Source organism: Anomaloglossus baeobatrachus, chromosome 1 (assembly GCF_048569485.1).
Source record: "Anomaloglossus baeobatrachus isolate aAnoBae1 chromosome 1, aAnoBae1.hap1, whole genome shotgun sequence".
Lineage (NCBI taxonomy): Eukaryota > Metazoa > Chordata > Amphibia > Anura > Aromobatidae > Anomaloglossus > Anomaloglossus baeobatrachus.
In genome coordinates, this window is record NC_134353.1 from 746,500,898 (window position 1) to 746,521,210 (window position 20,313).

Consider the following 20,313-nt stretch of genomic DNA (forward strand, 5'->3'; position numbering starts at 1 on the left):
CCACTCGCACCGATTTTCATGCCGTGTGTCTTAGGCCTTCCTGTCTCATCAGTGACTCTTGCTCTATGCTTCCCTTATGGTTTACTTTCCTTATCTATTTATTCATAATAGCTACCAGGTAGAAACACAAACCAAGCCACTTGTTACACCTTTGGAATGGGTGAGTTTAGTGCACCTTTCCACTTACCGTAGTTTTCATTTTATAAGACGCCCCGAATTATAAGACGCCCCCCAAATTTAAAGATTTAAAAAAAAAAAAAAAAAAAAGTGGGCAGTCTTATACTCCGGTGTTGTCTTACCGGAGGGGGGGGGGGGCGGCAGCGGTGGTGGAATCACAGGAGGCAGAGACGGTGATGGTGGGGTCTGTGCTGGCAGTGGTGGGGGTCTGTGCTGGTAGCGGAAGCTGCGGTGGCTGTGTGGAGCAGGCCGGTCTGGCAGGTGTCCCAGATGCTCTGTCAGCAGTCCGGGCTTTAAAGAAATGGCGCCCAGAGTGGCGCATGTGCAGAGCTCTCAGCCAAGAGCTCGATTTGTGCATGCACTGACTCCGGGCGCATAATTTGCAGCCAGAGCATCTGGGACACCCGCCGCACAGCCATCGCAGCTTACACTGCCAGCACAGCCACTGCAGCCCGCACAGCCAGCTGGCCACCCGCCCACCCAGAGAGACAGCCGGCTACCTACCCGTCCGCACAAACAGGGAGGTAAAGTGCATCTTATAATCCGAAAATACGGTACTTGTTTCCCATCTAGGTCTGTCCTCTTTGTACTTGATGAAAGCCCTAGCTTAACAGATGTCAACGGAGAGTGTACATAGATTGAAAATAAGTAAATAGGAATGCGTGGGCTAAGCGCTTCTTCTTAGTTTGAACAGTCATTTTGTGCTGACAGAGTCCCTTTAACTTTAATTTCCATTAAAGCAGTGTATAATCATTACAGACTACAGAAAATCAAGTCAATAACGACCGAAGATCTGATTTACCCCAACAGTTGCTTAGTATAGCAATACCTTTAATGGCACCAGCAACTATATTATGGAGATTATGCAGTGAAGTTGCTTTTTTAATCCTATAATGTGGTTCCCAATGTGTATTTTGAGCTGCTCATAACCCAGAGGTGATTAGCTGAACTTCCATAATTCCGCATACATTCCAGTGAGCTGGTCTTCTGTGTACAAAAATTTAGGCAAAACTGCACAGAAGAAATGATACACAGTGAGACTTTGGTTTTCTTTAAGAAAAGTGAGTATATTTATGGTTTGCTTTATAAAAGTTACTATAATACAATGGTACAGAGTATTGAATTCACAAAAATATGAACAAATATATACAGGCAAGACACACCCACAAAAAAACACTTTCTTCAAAAACAAAGTACATATCCAAGGCAGTTTTCATATGCACAAAAAAAAAAATCCCTACATGTAGAAGATTCTTAAAAAATAATTATATTGAACCCGCAAAATCTCCGTAGAAGAGATCTGAAAACAAAAGCTAATGGAGCTAATGAAAAAATAAGTTCTTTTATTGCAAAAGCTGTCACTTGGCTTCTGGTTGATTTTTTTTTTGTTTTCCTTAGACTTTTGTGAATTAAAAATATCCTTATATACAAAATAATCCCATGAAAATTTTCAGAAGTGTGCCATTAGATTTTTTCATTTTTTTTAAACAACCCCTTTAAAATATTCATTATAGTGCTTTATTTTAACAAATACTAGAATGGCAATATTTATTTGACGAATGAAAACAAAAATATATTTATGAAAATATTGAAAATTCACTTGCTTGTCGCTGCAACTGCTGGAATTGCTTTGCCGATTTTTTGCCTTTGCTCCTGGCAGTTTAAGAGCGAAACCTCTCAGAGCTGGAAAAATGAGACTGAACGGGCCAACAACACTTTTGCAGTGAGAAGCTTATGCTCTGCAAGGCTTCTGGCCACAAACGTGTTAATACATATGGTTTATAGGTACTATGTAATAAATACACAATGCTTCTAGTGCGGGGGGAGTCTACATTTCTTCCATTCAATTTGTTAATGCTTCTAAATCAAACCTAGCTTGACAAAAAAAAAAAAATCTTTATACAGAATGTACATGTTATATAAAGCTTGACACAAGCTAAAATCTTCTACTCGTTCACGCCAGTATACAATGCTGCTTTGCTCCAGATTCCTTTTCAATACGGTAGAACGTTGCCGGCAGGATGATAGCCGTTATATTGAAGAGAAACCCTTACGCATCGCGCTGTAACTTGGAAAGAAAATTGAAATTACAATATTCAGCTTTAATTATTTACACACTTGTTTCAAATACAAAGAAATCAGCTAAGAAAAAGAAGTCAACTTGTTTCTACAAGAAACAAATGTTTCGAGATTTTGTGTGAAACCTTGTACAGGATACGCAGTTTCTAAGTACACAGAAAACCTTTTTCTTCATTTATATATAGCTATATACACAAGCACATTAAGATCTGACATTTTCCTTATTTTTTTTTTCTTTTTACACAAATGCACTGATATTATCCCTGCGAGATTTTCAAAAACCGTTTTTTTCGACAGTAGAGCTGTTCTGTTGAAGTCTTAATGATGTGAACAGCTACGCTTTTGTAAAACAGGTAAAATGGAAGAAATTCAAATACACTGTATAAAAATATTACACAAAAGTGACCTTGATGTTGAGGCGAGTGCATTTATTAAAGAAAGAAAAAAAAAAGGAAGAAAAGAAAAAAAAAAAATGGGAAGAAGGGGAAGCTGGTAAATTATGTACATGAGACAAAACACACACTGCTCTTAATTTACAATTCTCTATTGTACAAAATAAACATTCACATTTACTTTTTGAAAGCTAAAATGTATTTACGGTGTTGACGAGGTCGGCTGCCTTTCCTTAACATCTGAAAAATGGGACCTGTTTTACCTGAAAGCATTTTAAATGTGTTTTTGAAATCTGCATGAAGGGCAAAGAAAGAATAGTAGTCTTGTAATTGGCTAGGTTTAGTACAAAAAGTACGATATTCAGCCAAATACATTGCTAGCTATATAGCTGCCTACCCTATGCATTTCACTTGGAGATGTTTAGGTAAAACGTTTTCCACCTAGCTTTATTTTACAGTCATATGGTTAATGTAGCGGTATCGGATTGTAAAACAGATGATAGTCTTGCCAAGTCCTCTTTCCTTTCTCTACCCATAGTTCATTTTAAATTTGTCCACTCCCATGTTATATGCTTTTGACAATACATTTTTTTTTTTAAAACAGGTTGACTGGGCACGTCTTTGATGACCTATCATATAGATTATTAGTAGCGGATCGATGGGGGTCTGACTCCCGGTGCCCCAACAAGATGTAAACACTTTGAACGGAGCCGCTGATCGCAACTCCAAAGTGCAGCGACTGCTGCAGCACAGCTTGTTCCATTGGATAAAAGCTGTACTGCAGTAGCCAATGTCTACCTACATATAGCTGCTACTAGAGCAAAATACAGCTGATTGGCGAGTTATACTGAGTGTTGGACTCCCACAGATCTGCTGTTAATGACCTATCAAGTAGATAGGATATCAAATACCTATACCTGGCTAACCCCAAAGTGAGGTGAGATACCTTTTCAGGTGTTATCTGTAAGGAACTTGGTAGAAAGTCTTCATTTATCCTGCAGCCACCACAAGGAAAAAATATTATTACACCACTCCTATTGAAATCAATGGGCTATCCAGGTACTGTACGAACATTAACTTGCAATACTCTGTTAGTTTATCTAAAAATGTATTTTCAAAACCAGTCTCTTTCAAGATCTCTGTAATTTGGGCCAGAATGGTGTCAGAAACATGCTGTTTGAGCACTCAATATGCCGTCATTGTAAAGCACGGTCACTGTAAAAAGTAGACTGTCTCACCTCTAGATTGTGCTTCTAACAGCTGCCAAGACGCTTCTCCATCTCTATGCCAGTTTCTATCTAGGACACCAATAACCACATTTTTGTACCAATAAATATTAGTGTACATCCTGTATTAAAAAGGGACCTATGAATTATACACCATTCTAATAGAAAGCGAAATCTTATCCATTGATACTGGTGATAGCAGGCTGGACCCCATTTCCAGAAACAAAATTACCATCAGAGCCCTGCATTATATTTGTAGCACAAATAAAGATATTGAAGAACTGATCTGCTTTCCTGCTATTAGGACATCCTCGATTTTGCACATTTCCTTCCTTTGCAAAATTTAGACTTCTCTCTTTCTCCATAATAACAAATGAGCATCTGGGAGCAGCCAAGCATTAAATGTCTAATTTTATACCTAAAGTTCATCTCTCAGTTGGTGAACAGCAGATCCACAGATACACATGCTACTCTACATGCAGAGCGCCCGTGAACTGCACGGTGAGGATCAGGCATGAGATTCTGTATAAATCAATCTGACATAAATGGATGGCTAGGATTCAATTCTGTTTTAGAGATGAAGTAACCTCTGGTTCAGTGGCCACGTCAGCAGTAAGAGGCTGGGCAGAAGCCTTGTGAGCTGCCTCCTACCTACCAGCATCCGCGGCTCTTCTTTCAATTAAGAATCCTGGTGCAAAGCCATCGTTTCGGCGTGATGCACACACACGACAGTGCACCTGGCCAGCTAATCAAAACAAGAGTCAGGGAGGCAGACAGTTAGGCCACGGTCACACGAGCGTATAACATCTGATGTGAGAGCATCAAAGAAGAGTATGAGCAGAGTGTCATTCACATGCAAGAATCGGAGCAAAGGCGCAGAGAAGAGGGAGAGATTAATCTCTCCCTCGTTTCCATTGCCTGACTGTGTACATCGGACTGCACTCTGATGTCATCTGAGTGCGGTCCGATATTTATCCTTCACCCATAGACTTGTATGGGTACGAGTGAGTCAAGATACGCTGACAATCGCAGCATGCTGTAATTTTTTCCTCAGTCCCATTTGGCCTGAGAAAAAAAAATTGCAGATCAGAACTGCCGCACTGAATAACACTGGTCCGAGTGGAATGCGATTTTTTTCTAACACTGCGCGCATCTGATTTATACACTCATGTGCAGAAGCCCTTAAGTGGCCGTTCGAGGAGCTCTGGTCCTACAGCCACTGTATATAGATGTGGCCGCTGGACCAGGGTCCTTCAATCGATTCGTTCATCTCTAGTCTGTTTATTTAGATGTAAAACAAAATGTTACATACCGATATAGGAATCAAAGAGGCTGAACTGGTAGAGTTGTAGAAGGGTCAACTTCAAGTACAGGGTCAAAGATCAATGTCTAAAAGTGAATGTTTGGGATACGAATAGCAGCCACACATCTTGAGAGAACCAGCCATGGGTAAAGAACATACTAGTTCACCATCTGTGATGATGTTCTTTTTTAATTTTGGAGCAATATGGGGTCTTGGGGATCACTATAAAACCTGCATACTTCTTATTTTGCAAATACTGACAAATGAAATATAATGGTACTAACTTTACATCTATTGTGCCTTTGCCACTTAACTGCAAACCTTTGGAAGACAAAATTCCAGTCTCAAGCAAAATAAAACACCTCAAGTTAATGCGGGGCAGGGAGAGAAAGAGGAGTACCTGACACTGTTACTGTGCAATTTCAGTGGAGCTAAAACTGTGAGCATGTTTCCTGATAGATGCATAGTCACCTTGAAGCTCCATTACTCTTAACTTTACAAACACCTTAAGCTTTGCAAAAGCTTAAACATTCTCCTTAGAAGCGCTATTGTTGTTGGAAGCATTCAAAAACAGCATCATTAGATTATTGATTCAGGTTAAGAATAACAAGAGTGGCGAGGTAAAGTTCTACACAAGTCAGATCTAAGCATAATCGGAAAGGATGTTTGTCTAAGACTAGATGCCATCACAAAATACCCATGTGTAGGAATGCAGCGGTCCAAAGAAAGGTAATGGGCACTGTGCAAAGTCAAATTAATTCTGAGCAAGCTGAGTAAAGTACCAAAATACTATGAGTAGCTAATACTTCATAAAATGCCGTAACTTAAGCTTCCAGAGGGAAGAGAAGATATGGGAAAACCATTCACCTTGCTGCCCATATTAACCAATCAATTGCCACTTCTTTGCTTTCTACATTGCAAGTCACATTAAAGTGAGTTTGGGAACCCAAGAATGCATTGACCCTAAAATGACAAGGAATTGGTGTTCATGATGGCGGCAATGTGCAGGCGTCCCCAGTATGGTAAATATGTTGACATAGAACACTAAGATCTCAAGTCCAGACCATAGACTACTGCAGGTGACGTAAAACACAGATTATCAAGATGCAATACTGCAGAGAGGAAAGCTAAAGTATATCTCAACTTGATTACTGCCGCAATCACTCTATCATTATTCCTAACCATGCTCTCCTAAGAGACTTTCATGCACTGACCACCCTGCGCCAAATTTTTTGAAGAGGCTTACTTACCACCTGACATCTACATTGCTTGGCCAATATCCTTTGGCACTCACGATGGGCTTCAATTCCCAGTGGTTGTGTCTCAGCCTCATGGCATAATGCTTTCTTCTGTGACAATGTGATAAATGAAGTTTGGCTTATTGCTTACATCCAGAGAAGATAAGCCAAGCCTCATTTACCACGTGAGCAGTCCTCCCAGAAGGCAGGCGAATCGTATTTACTGTAGAAGGTGCTAATGCTGGGGATATGCCCAACCTATTGTGAGTGCCATAGGATTCTGGACAAGGACTTTATTAGACTAGCATAATCTGTGGCTTAAAATAAAAATGGGTGATGTTTTTCAATGGCTTTTCCCATTGTCATGTACAGATGCCATTCTGAATGCCGTCCTAGCACTAAGCAAGGCTCAGAATACGGACTATTTCCAACGTGGCCGAGTTATCATTCATACACATGGGCATCTATACCTTGATTCTAAGATACACTGATTGTTATAAAAAGGTAAATGGTCACTTGTGGACTCTACTACAGCCTATGGAAAACACTTACAAAAGTCACAATCATCATTGCTGTGATATAAACGTCCACGCAAGTCCCTGCGCTATGCATAAACTTCGCTTCAGTCATGGCAACATGATGCCTTTTCCCAATTGCAGCAGTGAATAAATAATGAACAAGGTCTTCCGTTTTAGATGCCAGTTTCCAAATGGCAAGGACATGATCACTGATCAATCCTTCAAATCCACCTTGGACATTTGTTAAATTGTGCTAAAAGTTGGAAGAAGAGAGGAAAAGCCCAAGAATAATTAAATAAATAAGAAGGGAAATATTATACAAAGCAAAAGCTTATCTCACGTCAAAAGATTAATAATGTATAAAAAGGGAATCCCTTTCTGAAAGTCAAAGGGTAACATCTATTTCCAATGGATACCATTACAGCATTACCTCTTCATATTTATGGTGCGCATCTGATGAGGAAACTAGCAGCATTATGGCATAAAAAAGAAGGTACCGAATTATTACCTCCACTAGGTTAATATTAGTCGGGAGAAAATAGTTGAGATTGGTTTCTTTGTTTTCCATACACGTTTTCTGTGCCACTAAGTGGTATCACCTTTTCAATGTTAAAGATGAAAAGACAAAGAAAATAAAAATAAAAAGCACCAGGGTCTTTACAATCAGAAGCAATGTCGTAATGTACATGTGCCCTTCTTGTTCAGGAGCCGAAGAGAAGTGCGAAACCATTGTCTTTTTTTTTTTGTAGTTTTTTTTTCTTTTTTTTGGCAAAAGTGCAAAGTACACCTCTTACTTGCAGTCCGCCATGGCTGAAAGGTGCATTGACAGATGAGGGACATTTTAATTCAATGTCCCTCTGCAGTTCTCTGCTCCGCAAAGACAAGGGATCTTAACGTCCTCTATTGGGAATTTGTAATCGTATGTGATCTCTTCATTCACATTAATGTATTGTTTGGAGTAGATGACAATCTTCTTTTGAGACTCCACAGTGATGACCTTTGCGTAGCAATTAGGCTGAAAAACAATAAAAAGTGACCAATAAACATTTACATTCTTCATTTCCAACATTTAAAGAGAATCTGTCACCAGGTTTTTGCTACTTCATCTGAGAGTAGCATAATGTAGGGGCAGAGATCCTGAAACTAACCAGGTTTATCTTTGATCACTGTGTGCAGCTGTTCTGACTTTATCTCAGAATTGAGTGTAGCAGAGCTGGGAGCTGTCCCTGCCCATACCAGGCTCTCAATAGAGATTGAGACTTCAGAGTCAATGCACAATCACAGCAGGGGGTGTGGCGGACTCTTCTACCTGAGGCACCAGTCACACCAATGTTAATCACAGAGCAATAAATCCTTTAGTATGAATAAACAATAGCTTGGACACATAAGAGAAACACAGATGTTTTTACTTATTTAACACCCACAACCCGCTGTTCTCAGCTTACATTGCAAAACCCTGGTGACAGATTCCGTTTCATAGAAAATTAAAAAAAGTGCTTTAGCAATAGCATAAAAGATATAGCTCACTGCGCAAAACCAATGGTGAACAAACACTAAAAATATCTGACCAGCATCTGCAATCTTGTCTAAAAATATATAGGGGGAACAAATCCTTATAGTGCTTTGTGTTACCATTAATATTCAAAAGGTGTTATTTATGTGGTGTATTTTTTTTTATATCAGACAGCAAAAATCTGGATTACTAAAGGCTATAAATATAGAAAAATAATTATTTCTTCAGCGCTCTATTGGGAGACCCAGACGATTGGGGTATAGCTACTGCCCTCCGGAGGCCACACAAAGCACTACACCAAAAGTGCAAGGCCCCTCCCCCTCTGGCTATACCCCCCCCGTGTATCACGGGTTCTCCAGTTTTAGCTTTGTGTGCGAAGGAGGTCAGACATTCCATGCATAGCTCCACAGATTTTAGTCAGCAGTAGCTGCTGACTATTTCGGATGGAAGAAAAGAGGGCCCATATAGGGCCCCCAGCATGCTCCCTTCTCACCCCTGGATGGTGTTGTAAGGTTGAGGTACCTATTGCTGGTACAGGGCTGGAGCCCCACATGCTGTTTTCCTTCCACATCCCCTTGTAGGGCTCTGTGGAAGTGGGATCCTGCCGGCCTCTCAGCTCTGACGCCGGGCTCCATCCACAGACCCATAGAACCTGATGGAGACGGAGCAGGGGTACGATCAGGGACAGGGCCCTGCATCATACAGGTACTCTGTGTCCCCGGCAGGCACAGACACACTCCGGGCTGGCTGGGTGTTGTAGTGCGCCGGGGACCGTAACGTTGGAGTTAGTGTCCCTACAGTTTACTGGGGGACTTTGTGTTGTGGGAACGCAGCGCCGACCCCCTCTGGACCGGGCGGCGCTGCTGTGACTTGTGGTGCGCCGGGGACACGCCGACCGCGCTTTTACGGCGGCGGCGTTTATAAATTTAGTCCCCGGCTTTTTGGGCCTAGGACGCCGGCAGCTCCGATTCGTTCCCGCCCCCACCCTGTCAATCAGGGTAGGGGAGAGACGCTGTTCGCTAGCAGCGACGAGGGCTGGAGCCTGATTTACATGCTCCAGCCCTCTCACTTGGCACAGAGGGAAGCAGGCTTCCCGCTCTTGGCCAGGAACGCCCAGGGCCCGCCCCCCTTCCTCTCTCGGGACGCCGGCAGCCATTACATGCAGCCTGGCTGGAGGAAGGACGCAAGGCTCTGGGAGACCTGGACTGGGGGGCTATCTTGCGACCTCACACCCGCTTTTTAAGCGGGCGGTAAGCGGTTTTTCTGTGCTGGTCCCTCTAGTGCCTCACTGTGTATCGGTGTACTGTGTACAGATATATAGATATTGTATTTCTTGCACTGTGAGGTCGCTTCTGGCTGCATATCCCAGATCGCTCTGAGGAAGCAGCAACATGTCATCCTCAAAACGCAAGGCTGCCAAGGCTAGGGCTGTGTACACTGCGTGTGCTGCATGTGGGGCTGCTCTACCAGCAGGTTCCAAAGACCCCCATTGTGTGCAATGCTCAGATCCGGTGCTGCTTCGCCAGCCGCAGTCAGGAGAGGTAGTGTCCCAGGCTGAGACGCTTGTAAGTTCTGCCCCGGTGACAGGGACAGACTTTGCAGTTTTTGCGGATAAAATGTCTGTGACTATGACAAAAATCCTTGACGCCTTGCAATCTATGCATGGGACTCAGTCTTTGGGCACGGCGAGGCCTCTGTCCTCAGGTCCCCCTCACTTGGAATTAATCCAGCCTACAGGGGGGTCCCCGGCTTCACAAGCTGAGGATTATGACTCAGATGATAGCCCCAGCCACCCTAAGCGGGCTCGCTGGGAAAGACCCTCAACGTCATCACACTGCTCAGGGTCTCAGCGCAATCAGTCTCCCTGTGATGTGTCTGAGGAGAGTGATCAGGAATCCACTCCTGGAACCCCTCTCAACCTGGATACCCCTGATGGGGACGCCATGGTAAACGACCTTATCTCAGCCATCAATAGGCTGTTGGATATTTCTCCCCCAGCCCCTTCAGCAGAAGAGGCGGCTGCGGAGCAGGAAAAGTTTCGTTTCCTCTATCCCAAGCGTAAATTGAGTGCTTTCTTGGATCACTCTGACTTCAGAGAGTCAATCCAGAAGCACGACGCTCACCCAGAAAGGCGTTTCTCTAAACGATCTAAAGATACACGTTTCCCTTTCCCCCCGGAGGTGGTCAAGCGCTGGACACAGTGTCCAAAGGTCGACCCCCCGATTTCAAAACTTGCAGCTAGGTCCATAGTTGCAGTGGAGGATGGCGCTTCACTTAAAGATGCCAATGACAGACAGATGGACCTTTGGTTAAAATCTGTCTATGAAGCTATCGGCGCGTCGTTTGCTCCGGCATTCGCAGCCGTATGGGCACTCCAGGCTATTTCAGCTGGCTTAGCAAAAGTGGATGCTATCATACATCCAGCAGTGCCGCAAGTGGCGTCCCTTACCACGCAGATGTCGGCGTTTGCGTCTTACGCTATCAATGCGGTCCTAGAATCTACCAGTCGCACCTCAATGGCGTCCGCCAATTCGGTAGTTTTGCGCAGAGCCTTGTGGTTAAAGGACTGGAAAGCAGATGCTGGTTCCAAAAAATGTTTAACCAGTTTGCCTTTATCTAGAGATAGACTGTTTGGCGAGCCATTGGCTGACATCATTAAGCAGTCCAAGGGTAAAGACTCTTCTTTACCACAGCCCAGAACAAGCAAACCTCAGCAGAAAAAGTGGCAGCAGAGGTTTCCGTCCTTTCGAGGTTCGGGCAAGACACCATTTACCTCGTCCAAAGGGACTCAGAGGACGCAAAGAAACTCAGATTCGTGGCGGGCTCACACACGCCCCAAGAAAGCAAATGGAGGTACCGCTTCCAAAGCGGCTTCCTCATGACTTCCAGCCCCCTCCCTCCGCATCTCCGGTCGGGGGCAGGCTCTCCCGCTTTTACGACATTTGGATGTCACAGGTCAAGGACCGGTGGGTGACAGACATTTTGTCTCGCGGGTACAGAATCGAGTTCAATTCTCGTCCTCCAGCTCGGTTCTTCAGAACCTTCCCACATCCAGACCGAGCAGATGCTCTGCTGCAGGCGGTAGAATCCCTAAGAGCGGAAGGAGTGGTGATCCCAGTCCCTCCTCAGGAACAAGGGCAAGGGTTTTACTCCAATCTCTTTGTGGTTCCAAAAAAGGACGGCTCGTTCCGTCCTGTTCTGGACCTAAAACGGGTCAACAAACATGTGCACGCCAGGAGGTTCCGGATGGAAACCCTGCGTTCTGTCATTGCCTCAATGTCCAGAGGAGACTTCCTTGCCTCAATAGACATCAAAGATGCTTATCTCCACGTGCCAATTGCTACAGAACATCAACGTTTTCTACGTTTTGTGATAGGAGACGACCATTTTCAGTTCGTAGCTCTGCCATTTGGTCTGGCGACAGCCCCACGGGTCTTCACCAAGGTCATGGCGGCGGTGGTAGCAGTCTTGCACTCTCAGGGACACTCGGTGATCCCTTACCTAGACGATTTACTGGTCAAGGCTCCCTCTCAAGAGGCATGTCAGCGCAGCCTGAATGCTACGCTGGAGACGCTACAGTCTTTCGGATGGATCATCAACTTTCCAAAGTCGATCCTATCACCGACTCAATCACTAACGTATCTTGGCATGGAGTTTCATACTCTAGCAGCGATAGTGAAGCTTCCGCTGAACAAGCAGCGGTCACTACAGACAGGGGTGCAATCTCTCCTTCAGGGACAGTTGCATCCCTTGCGGCGCCTCATGCATTTCCTAGGGAAGATGGTGGCAGCCATGGAAGCAGTTCCCTTTGCGCAGTTTCATCTGCGCCCACTTCAATGGGACATTCTCCGCCAATGGGACGGGAAGTCAACGTCCCTGGACAGGAAAGTCTCTCTTTCTCAGACGGCCAAGGACTCTCTACAATGGTGGCTCCTTCCCACCTCATTGTCTCAGGGAAGATCCTTCCTGCCCCCATCCTGGGCAGTAGTCACGACAGATGCGAGTCTGTCAGGGTGGGGAGCAGTGTTTCTCCACCACAGGGCTCAGGGGAAGTGGACTCCGCAGGAGTCCACCCTTCAGATCAATGTTCTGGAAATCAGGGCAGTGTATCTTGCCCTACTAGCCTTCCAACAGTGGCTGGAAGGAAAGCAGATCCGAATCCAATCGGACAACTCCACAGCGGTGGCATACATCAACCACCAAGGAGGGACGCGCAGTCGGCAAGCCTTCCAAGAAGTCCGGCGCATTCTAATGTGGGTGGAGGACACAGCATCCACCATATCCGCGGTTCACATCCCGGGCGTAGAAAACTGGGAAGCAGACTTCCTCAGTCGCCAGGGCATGGACGCAGGGGAATGGTCCCTTCACCCGGACGTGTTTCAGGAAATCTGTCGCCGCTGGGGAGTGCCGGACGTCGACCTCATGGCGTCCCGGCACAACAACAAGGTCCCGGCATTCATGGCGAGGTCGCGCGATCAAAGAGCTCTGGCGGCAGACGCCTTGGTTCAAGATTGGTCGCAGTTCCAGCTCCCATACGTCTTCCCACCTCTGGCACTCTTGCCCAGAGTGCTTCGCAAGATCAGATCCGAGTGCAGCCGCGTCATACTCGTTGCCCCAGACTGGCCGAGGAGGTCGTGGTATCCGGATCTGTGGCATCTCACGGTCGGCCGACCGTGGTCACTGCCAGACCGACCAGACTTACTGTCCCAAGGGCCGTTTTTCCATCAGAATTCTGCGGCCCTGAACCTGACTGTGTGGCCATTGAGTCCTGGATCCTAGCATCCGCAGGATTATCTCAAAGAGTCGTAGCCACAATGAGACAAGCTAGAAAGTCGACTTCTGCTAAGATCTACCACAGAACGTGGAAGATTTTCTTATCCTGGTGCTCTGCTCAGGGAGTGTCTCCCTGGCCATTTGCATTGCCCACGTTTCTTTCCTTCCTGCAATCGGGGTTAGAAAAGGGCTTGTCGCTCAGCTCTCTTAAAGGGCAAGTTTCGGCACTATCCGTGTTTTTTCAGAAGCGTCTAGCACGTCTTTCTAAGGTGCGCACGTTCCTGCAGGGGGTCTGTCATATTGTGCCCCCGTACAAGAGGCCGTTAGATCCATGGGATCTGAACAGGGTACTAGTTACTCTCCAGAAGCCGCCTTTCGAGCCTCTGAAGGAAGTTTCCTTTTCTCGGCTGTCACAGAAAGTGGCGTTTCTTGTTGCGATCACATCGCTTCGGCGAGTGTCTGAGCTGGCAGCTCTGTCATCTAAGGCTCCCTTCCTGGTGTTCCACCAGGACAAGGTAGTGCTGCGCCCCATTCCGGAGTTTCTCCCTAAGGTCGTATCCTCGTTCCATCTTAATCAGGATATATCCTTGCCTTCTTTTTGTCCTCATCCGGTTCACCGGTATGAAAAGGACTTACGTTTGCTAGATCTGGTGAGAGCACTCAGAATCTACATTTCCCGCACGGCGCCCATGCGCCGTTCCGATGCACTTTTTGTCCTTGTTGCTGGTCCGCGCAAGGGGTTGCAGGCTTCTAAAGCCACCCTGGCTCGATGGATCAAAGAACCAATTCTAGAGGCCTACCGTTCTGCGGGGCTTCCGGTTCCTCCAGGGCTAAAAGCCCACTCAACCAGAGCCGTGGGTGCGTCCTGGGCATTACGACACCAGGCTTCGGCTCAACAGGTGTGCCAGGCAGCTACCTGGTCCAGTCTGCACACTTTCACCAAACATTATCAGGTGCATACCTATGCTTCGGCGGATGCCAGCTTAGGTAGAAGAGTCCTGCAAGCGGCAGTGACATCCCCGTAGGGGAGGGCTGTTTTGCAGCTCTAACATGAGGTATTTCTTTACCCACCCAGGGACAGCTTTTGGACGTCCCAATCGTCTGGGTCTCCCAATAGAGCGCTGAAGAAGAAGGGAATTTTGTTACTTACCGTAAATTCCTTTTCTTCTAGCTCTTATTGGGAGACCCAGCACCCGCCCTGTTGTCCTTTGGGATGTTTTTTGTTGTTTGCGGGTACGCATGTTGTTCATGTTAAACGGTTTTTCAGTTCTCCGATGTTATTTGGAGTTAATTTGTTTAAACCAGTTATTGGCTTCCTCCTTCTTGCTTTGGCACTAAAACTGGAGAACCCGTGATACACGGGGGGGGTATAGCCAGAGGGGGAGGGGCCTTGCACTTTTGGTGTAGTGCTTTGTGTGGCCTCCGGAGGGCAGTAGCTATACCCCAATCGTCTGGGTCTCCCAATAAGAGCTAGAAGAAAAGGAATTTACGGTAAGTAACAAAATTCCCTTCTTTTACTTATGTTAGGGGTTACCTTTAGTTAATAAAAATGACATCAAGTTTCAATCTGCAATGTTAATTCATTCGTTTTCAGATCCCCTATATGCAGTTTGCAGCTGATCAGAATTTCAGATTTTCCTATTGTGGGAACTGCTGTGTTCACATATCAGCACAGCTTCTATCCCGCACTAATTGAACTGGACGTTTGAGGTTCGGGAATGGAGACAAGTGTTCCAAAAAAACATTTTGGGTTCGAAGTTCGAGTGATTTATGAGTGCAAACCACTCAAGTGAGCAGCGCTGTGCTTGGGTATGAGTAATAGCTCAGAACTATGTGAGCAGTGTGCAGTATTTGAATGGCTCACACAGGGGTTAACAATAGCATGATCAGATGTATGCATGCACTCTGCATGTGGGCAGAGCCACAAAATGCCAAATTACTGACTTCCATTGAGGTTGGTTCGGTTCAAGTCAGGGTCACGAACCAAATCTTATACAGTGAAACCTCGCTTAACGAACAACCCAGTTAGCGAATATTTCGCATAACGAGCAAAGCTTGCTGTAAATTTGTAACTCTGTTTACGAGCAAGCTTTGCTGAACAAGCAAAATACTCACCGCACACACTTCCGGTTCCATACATCCACCGCGCTCTAACCCGCTCTTGCAGTCCACACAAACACACAAGCACACACAAACACGCACAAACACATATTATGCTTACCTTACCTTCCGTTCCATCACCGGCCTCCTGGAACTTGCAGTTCGCCGGTGCAGGATGTGTATCGGGTAACCATCGCGACGAGGGAGGAGCTTCTGCTGCCAGAGCGCTGACGTCAAAGGCAGGAGTCGCTTGTCTCTGATTGGCCAGCACGCTGCCTTTGAGTAGAGGATAACAGCCGAAGTTCCTCACTCATCGCAATGGTTACCGGATATACATTCTGTAGCGGCGAACTAGAAGATCCATGAGGCAGGCGATGGAACGGAAGGTAAGGTGAGCATATGTGTACTTTCCATTCCATCGCCGGCCTCCTGGAACTATGCAGTTCGCCGGTACAGGATGTGTATTGGTGACCATCGTGACGAGGGAGGAACTTCGGCTTTCAGCCGCTACTCAATGGCAGCGCGCTGGCCAATCAGAGGCAGCGGCTCCTGCCTTTGACGTCAGCGCTCTGGCAGCGGAAGTTCCTCCCTCGCTGCGATGGTTACCCGATACACATCCTATACCGGCGAACTGCACGAACTGCAAGTTCCAGGAGGCCGGCGATGGAACGGAAGGTAAGGTGAGCATAATATGTGTGTGTGTGCGAGTTTGTAAGTGTGTGGAATGGCACAATAGGGGACCAGGATGGGACATTTAACAAGTTGTGGAACGAATTGTCTGCATTGCAATGATTTCCTATGGGAAATCTTGCTTTGCTGAACGAGTAACTTGGTTAACAAGCACACTCTCAGAACGGATTGTTCTCGTTAACCAAGGTTCCACTGTATAAATGCTGGACTCTACCTGCTGATTCGAACTGCTAAAGGTTCTCTCATCTCTACTAATTTCTTCCCCGCTTCTATCTTTAGCACTCAGAGAGGGGACAGATTTCAGTTTTTATTTTTTCGGAGCCAGATAAAATACTTGGACATTCTGAAGCAGCAAAGTGATAGAACAGTTTTAATAAAAGAAAGCTATAAATTGTTTTCAACATTGCATTTATAGAGCAATGAATTAAAGATATAAATAAATGATAGGTGTGAAGATGTCCATAGTCTAATGCCCTTTCACATTGCTGACAGAATCAGTATCAATGATCTACAAGTACAGATTTCTTAGCCAGTCACTGATTCCAACAAGCATCTAAAATAAAAAAAAATTAAAAAATAGACAATAAGATGCAACAACTTACATTACAACTATGGTTAATAAACCGAGCGAAATTCCCACATTTTGGCGATGGAACGGAAGGTAAGGTGAGCATATGTGTACTTTCCATTCCATCGCCGGCCTCCTGGAACTATGCAGTTCGCCGGTACAGGATGTGTATTGGTGACCATCGTGACGAGGGAGGAACTTCGGCTTTCAGCCGCTACTCAATGGCAGCGCGCTGGCCAATCAGAGGCAAGCGGCTCCTGCCTTTGACGTCAGCGCTCTGGCAGCGGAAGTTCCTCCCTCGTTGCGATGGTTACCCGATACACATCCTATACCGGCGAACTGCAAGTTCCAGGAGGCCGGCGATGGAACGGAAGGTAAGGTGAGCATAATATGTGTGTGTGCGAGTTTGTAAGTGTGTGGAATGGCACAATAGGGGACCAGGATGGGACATTTAACAAGTTGTGGAACGAATTGTCTGCATTGCAATGATTTCCTATGGGAAATCTTGCTTTGCTGAACGAGTAACTTGGTTAACAAGCACACTCTCAGAACGGATTGTTCTCGTTAACCAAGGTTCCACTGTATAAAGGCTGGACTCTACCTGCTGATTCGAACTGCTAAAGGTTCTCTCATCTCTACTAATTTCTTCCTTTTCTATAGCCCAGACCTTTCTAACCTTGAGAGCTACAGTGTCGCAAGCCACATCTAGCTCCCACCACCTTCACAGTTGTGATACTTAGAGCCTCATTACTGGTGTAACAACAGCCAAAGCTTTTCCACAGAAGTCACACCAAGGCAGTGTACCAAGTTTCAGGGGTTCCTACCATACCCCTTTCCAATCTGATCTTCTATGTGGGGCCACTCCAAAGTCAGTATCTGCAGACCTGTTCTTGATAGCTCTTTGTTAGAACAGGTGCTAATGCACCAAGCTGGAAGACAGCTGCAAGCCACACATCATGGGCCCACGAGCCACAGATTGGGGACCCCTGGTATAGCACGTGATCTGTCCTTTGTGAGACTATGGATACTCCTCTCACTTCACGCTATGGGGACAGAAATACAACCCCTTCCCCGCTTCTATCTTTAGCACTCAGAGAGGGGACAGATTTCAGTTTTTATTTTTTCGGAGCCAGATAAAATACTTGGACATTCTGAAGCAGCAAAGTGATAGAACAGTTTTAATAAAAGAAAGCTATAAATTGTTTTCAACATTGCATTTGTAGAGCAATGAATTAAAGATATAAATAAATGATAGGTGTGAAGATGTCCATAGTCTAATGCCCTTTCACATTGCTGACAGAATCAGTATCAATGATCTACAAGTACAGATTTCTTAGCCAGTCACTGATTCCAACAAGCATCTAAAATAAAAAAAAATAAAAAATAGACAATAAGATGCAACAACTTACATTACAACTATGGTTAATAAACCGAGCGAAATTCCCACATTTTGTGGCATCAATGATGGTGTCATGATCCACCCTAAACATGTAGCTGCTCCCGATCCCTTCATCCTCGTATCGCTTTTCCCGCATATCAGCAATGACCTGACAGGAAAAAAAAGAAATTATTTACTTGGTATTAAAACCAAAAATCACAGTTCCAGCTTATGTCCTATTGGTAACCATCTTACCTGACGAATATTCTGTCCCACATACTCAATGACCATCTCATCCGCGGCAATCGGCTCCATGGCAAAAAGGCCCCAGTCGTGAATATGGCTCTTGCAGAAACGTATTTTCTTCTTGCGAAACTGAAAGCAGCAAAGCATTCAGAAATGTTTAAAAATGTTTTTTTCTGTACACATCTAAATGTAATTTCAACTTGAAAACCTTTACAGTGTTATTCTTCGCTAAAGGTTATTGTCCCATTAAAGCACTGGCTCTAATAAAAGAGAACAGACCCCAGAGGTACCAAGAAGACTAAAAGGTTTGAAAGATGCTGATAGACAACATCTAGCAACCTCTACATTAAAACTACATGGTGAATATTTGTGGGGGAAAAAAAAACAGGTGACTGACAGTATTCACTACATGGGCAAGTCAAGACACAGGATAGTCAATCATTCTGGGTCAAATACCAAAATATCACGTCAAGAATAAGGAGAAAAACAGTGGAACAGTCAGGTCACGGTCCAGAAGGAGAATACCTGTAGGGTAGCGGATCATAGCAGAAGGACAAGGCAAAAGTATGATCAAACAAAGGGAGGGGGCACTGAACTGCCATGTTTCCAGGAAACCCTCCATAAAAGACCCTGACCAAATGATTAGCGTTCACAGAATAGAGCCAGACCCCAGGATCTCTCCTGAGGTCCGTATCCCTTCCATTGGATGAGATACTGGAGGGAAATACGGACTTTCTGAGAATCAACAATTTTTTGTACGTCGTACTTTAAACTGTCATTAGCAGCAACTGGTGGAAGCGGGAAAAAGGGAGATAAAACTGTAAGGACAAACTCCTTTAGCAGTACTTTATGAAACACATTTGGTATGTGAAAAGACGGAGTAATTTTTACTCTAAAAGGTCACCAAATTAACTACCTCCAAAATCTCATCTGGGCCAATAAATTTAGGATCCAACTTCATTGATGACATCTTCAGATTAAGATTTTTGGAAAATACCTAAACCTTATCTCCTGCTTTAACCTTTGTCAGGCTGCATAATTTTGCGGTGGAGATATTTTATTAAAATTTGGCCAATATATTCTGGACCAAAACTGCTGAGATGTCACGAAATTTTAGCCCTCTACGGCTTTTCGAAAAAAAAAAAAAATATTGCAATTTAAAAAGGGAATAGTTACAATTGTACCTATTCAGCCAGACGAAGGTTAAAGACAGGACCGGCTGAACGCTTCCTATTAGTCTTCTGTTTTTGATGATGTCAAGCCACCCCAATATTCTTTTGAACCTCCCTCGAGACATCCCTGAGTTTCTGTATGGCCAACTTCTAAATCCATAACATCCAGAACTCATCCTAGAGAATTTACCAAAATGAGACTGAAAACCATAATTACAAATGAAAGGCAAGGTTCCAGTGGATTGATTGATCTGACTGTTAGGCCGGCGTTACACACACACCGATTTATCGTGCGATCGCATGAGCGATCGCACGAGCGATCGCACCCGCCCTGTCGTTTGTGCGTCACAGGCAATTTGATGCCCGTGGCGCACAAAGTCATTTACCCCCCGTCACACGTACTTACCTCCCGAACGACCTCGCTGTGGGCAGCAAACATCCTCTTCCTGAAGGGGAAGGGATGTTTGGCATCACAGCGACGACACACAGCGGCCGCCCAATAGAAGCAGAGGGGCGGAGATGAGCGGGACGAAACATCCCGCCCATCTCCTGCCTTCCTTCCGCATTGGCGGCGGGAAGCAGGTAAGCTGTGTTCGTCGTTCCCGGGGTGTCACACGTAGCGATGTGTGCTGCCTCGGGAACGACGATCAACCGGCGCGCAGAAGGAGGAACGACTTTATGAAAATGAACGACGTGTCAACGAGCAACGATAAGGTGAGTATTTTTGCTCGTTCACAGTCGTTCGTAGCTGTCACACGCTACGATATCTCTAATGATGCCGGATGTGCGTCACAGAATCCGTGACCCCAACGACATATCGCCCGATATATCGTAGTGTGTGACACCGCCTTTAAAAGGTGAACTCAGCAAGAGGTAAATATGGGGACCGGTCCTTCTGCTGAGCCACAATGAAACAATTTAAAATTTGCTCCGATTTGTG

General features: G+C 45.2%; 1 protein-coding gene across 1 annotated transcript in view; it reads right to left on the reverse strand.

The window, feature by feature from the left end:
• Positions 1 to 1,247: 1,247 nt before the first annotated feature.
• Positions 1,248 to 20,313, reverse strand: part of SETD1B (SET domain containing 1B, histone lysine methyltransferase) — a 132,344-nt gene continuing 113,278 nt past the window's right edge. Inside the window, exons 16-18 of the mRNA XM_075323366.1 lie at positions 18,211 to 18,330; positions 17,987 to 18,124; positions 1,248 to 7,948 (exon numbers count right to left, since the gene is read on the reverse strand). Coding sequence (XP_075179481.1) covers positions 7,775 to 7,948; positions 17,987 to 18,124; positions 18,211 to 18,330 — 432 coding nt within the window. The 3' untranslated portion in view covers positions 1,248 to 7,774. The remainder of the gene's footprint in view (positions 7,949 to 17,986; positions 18,125 to 18,210; positions 18,331 to 20,313) is intronic.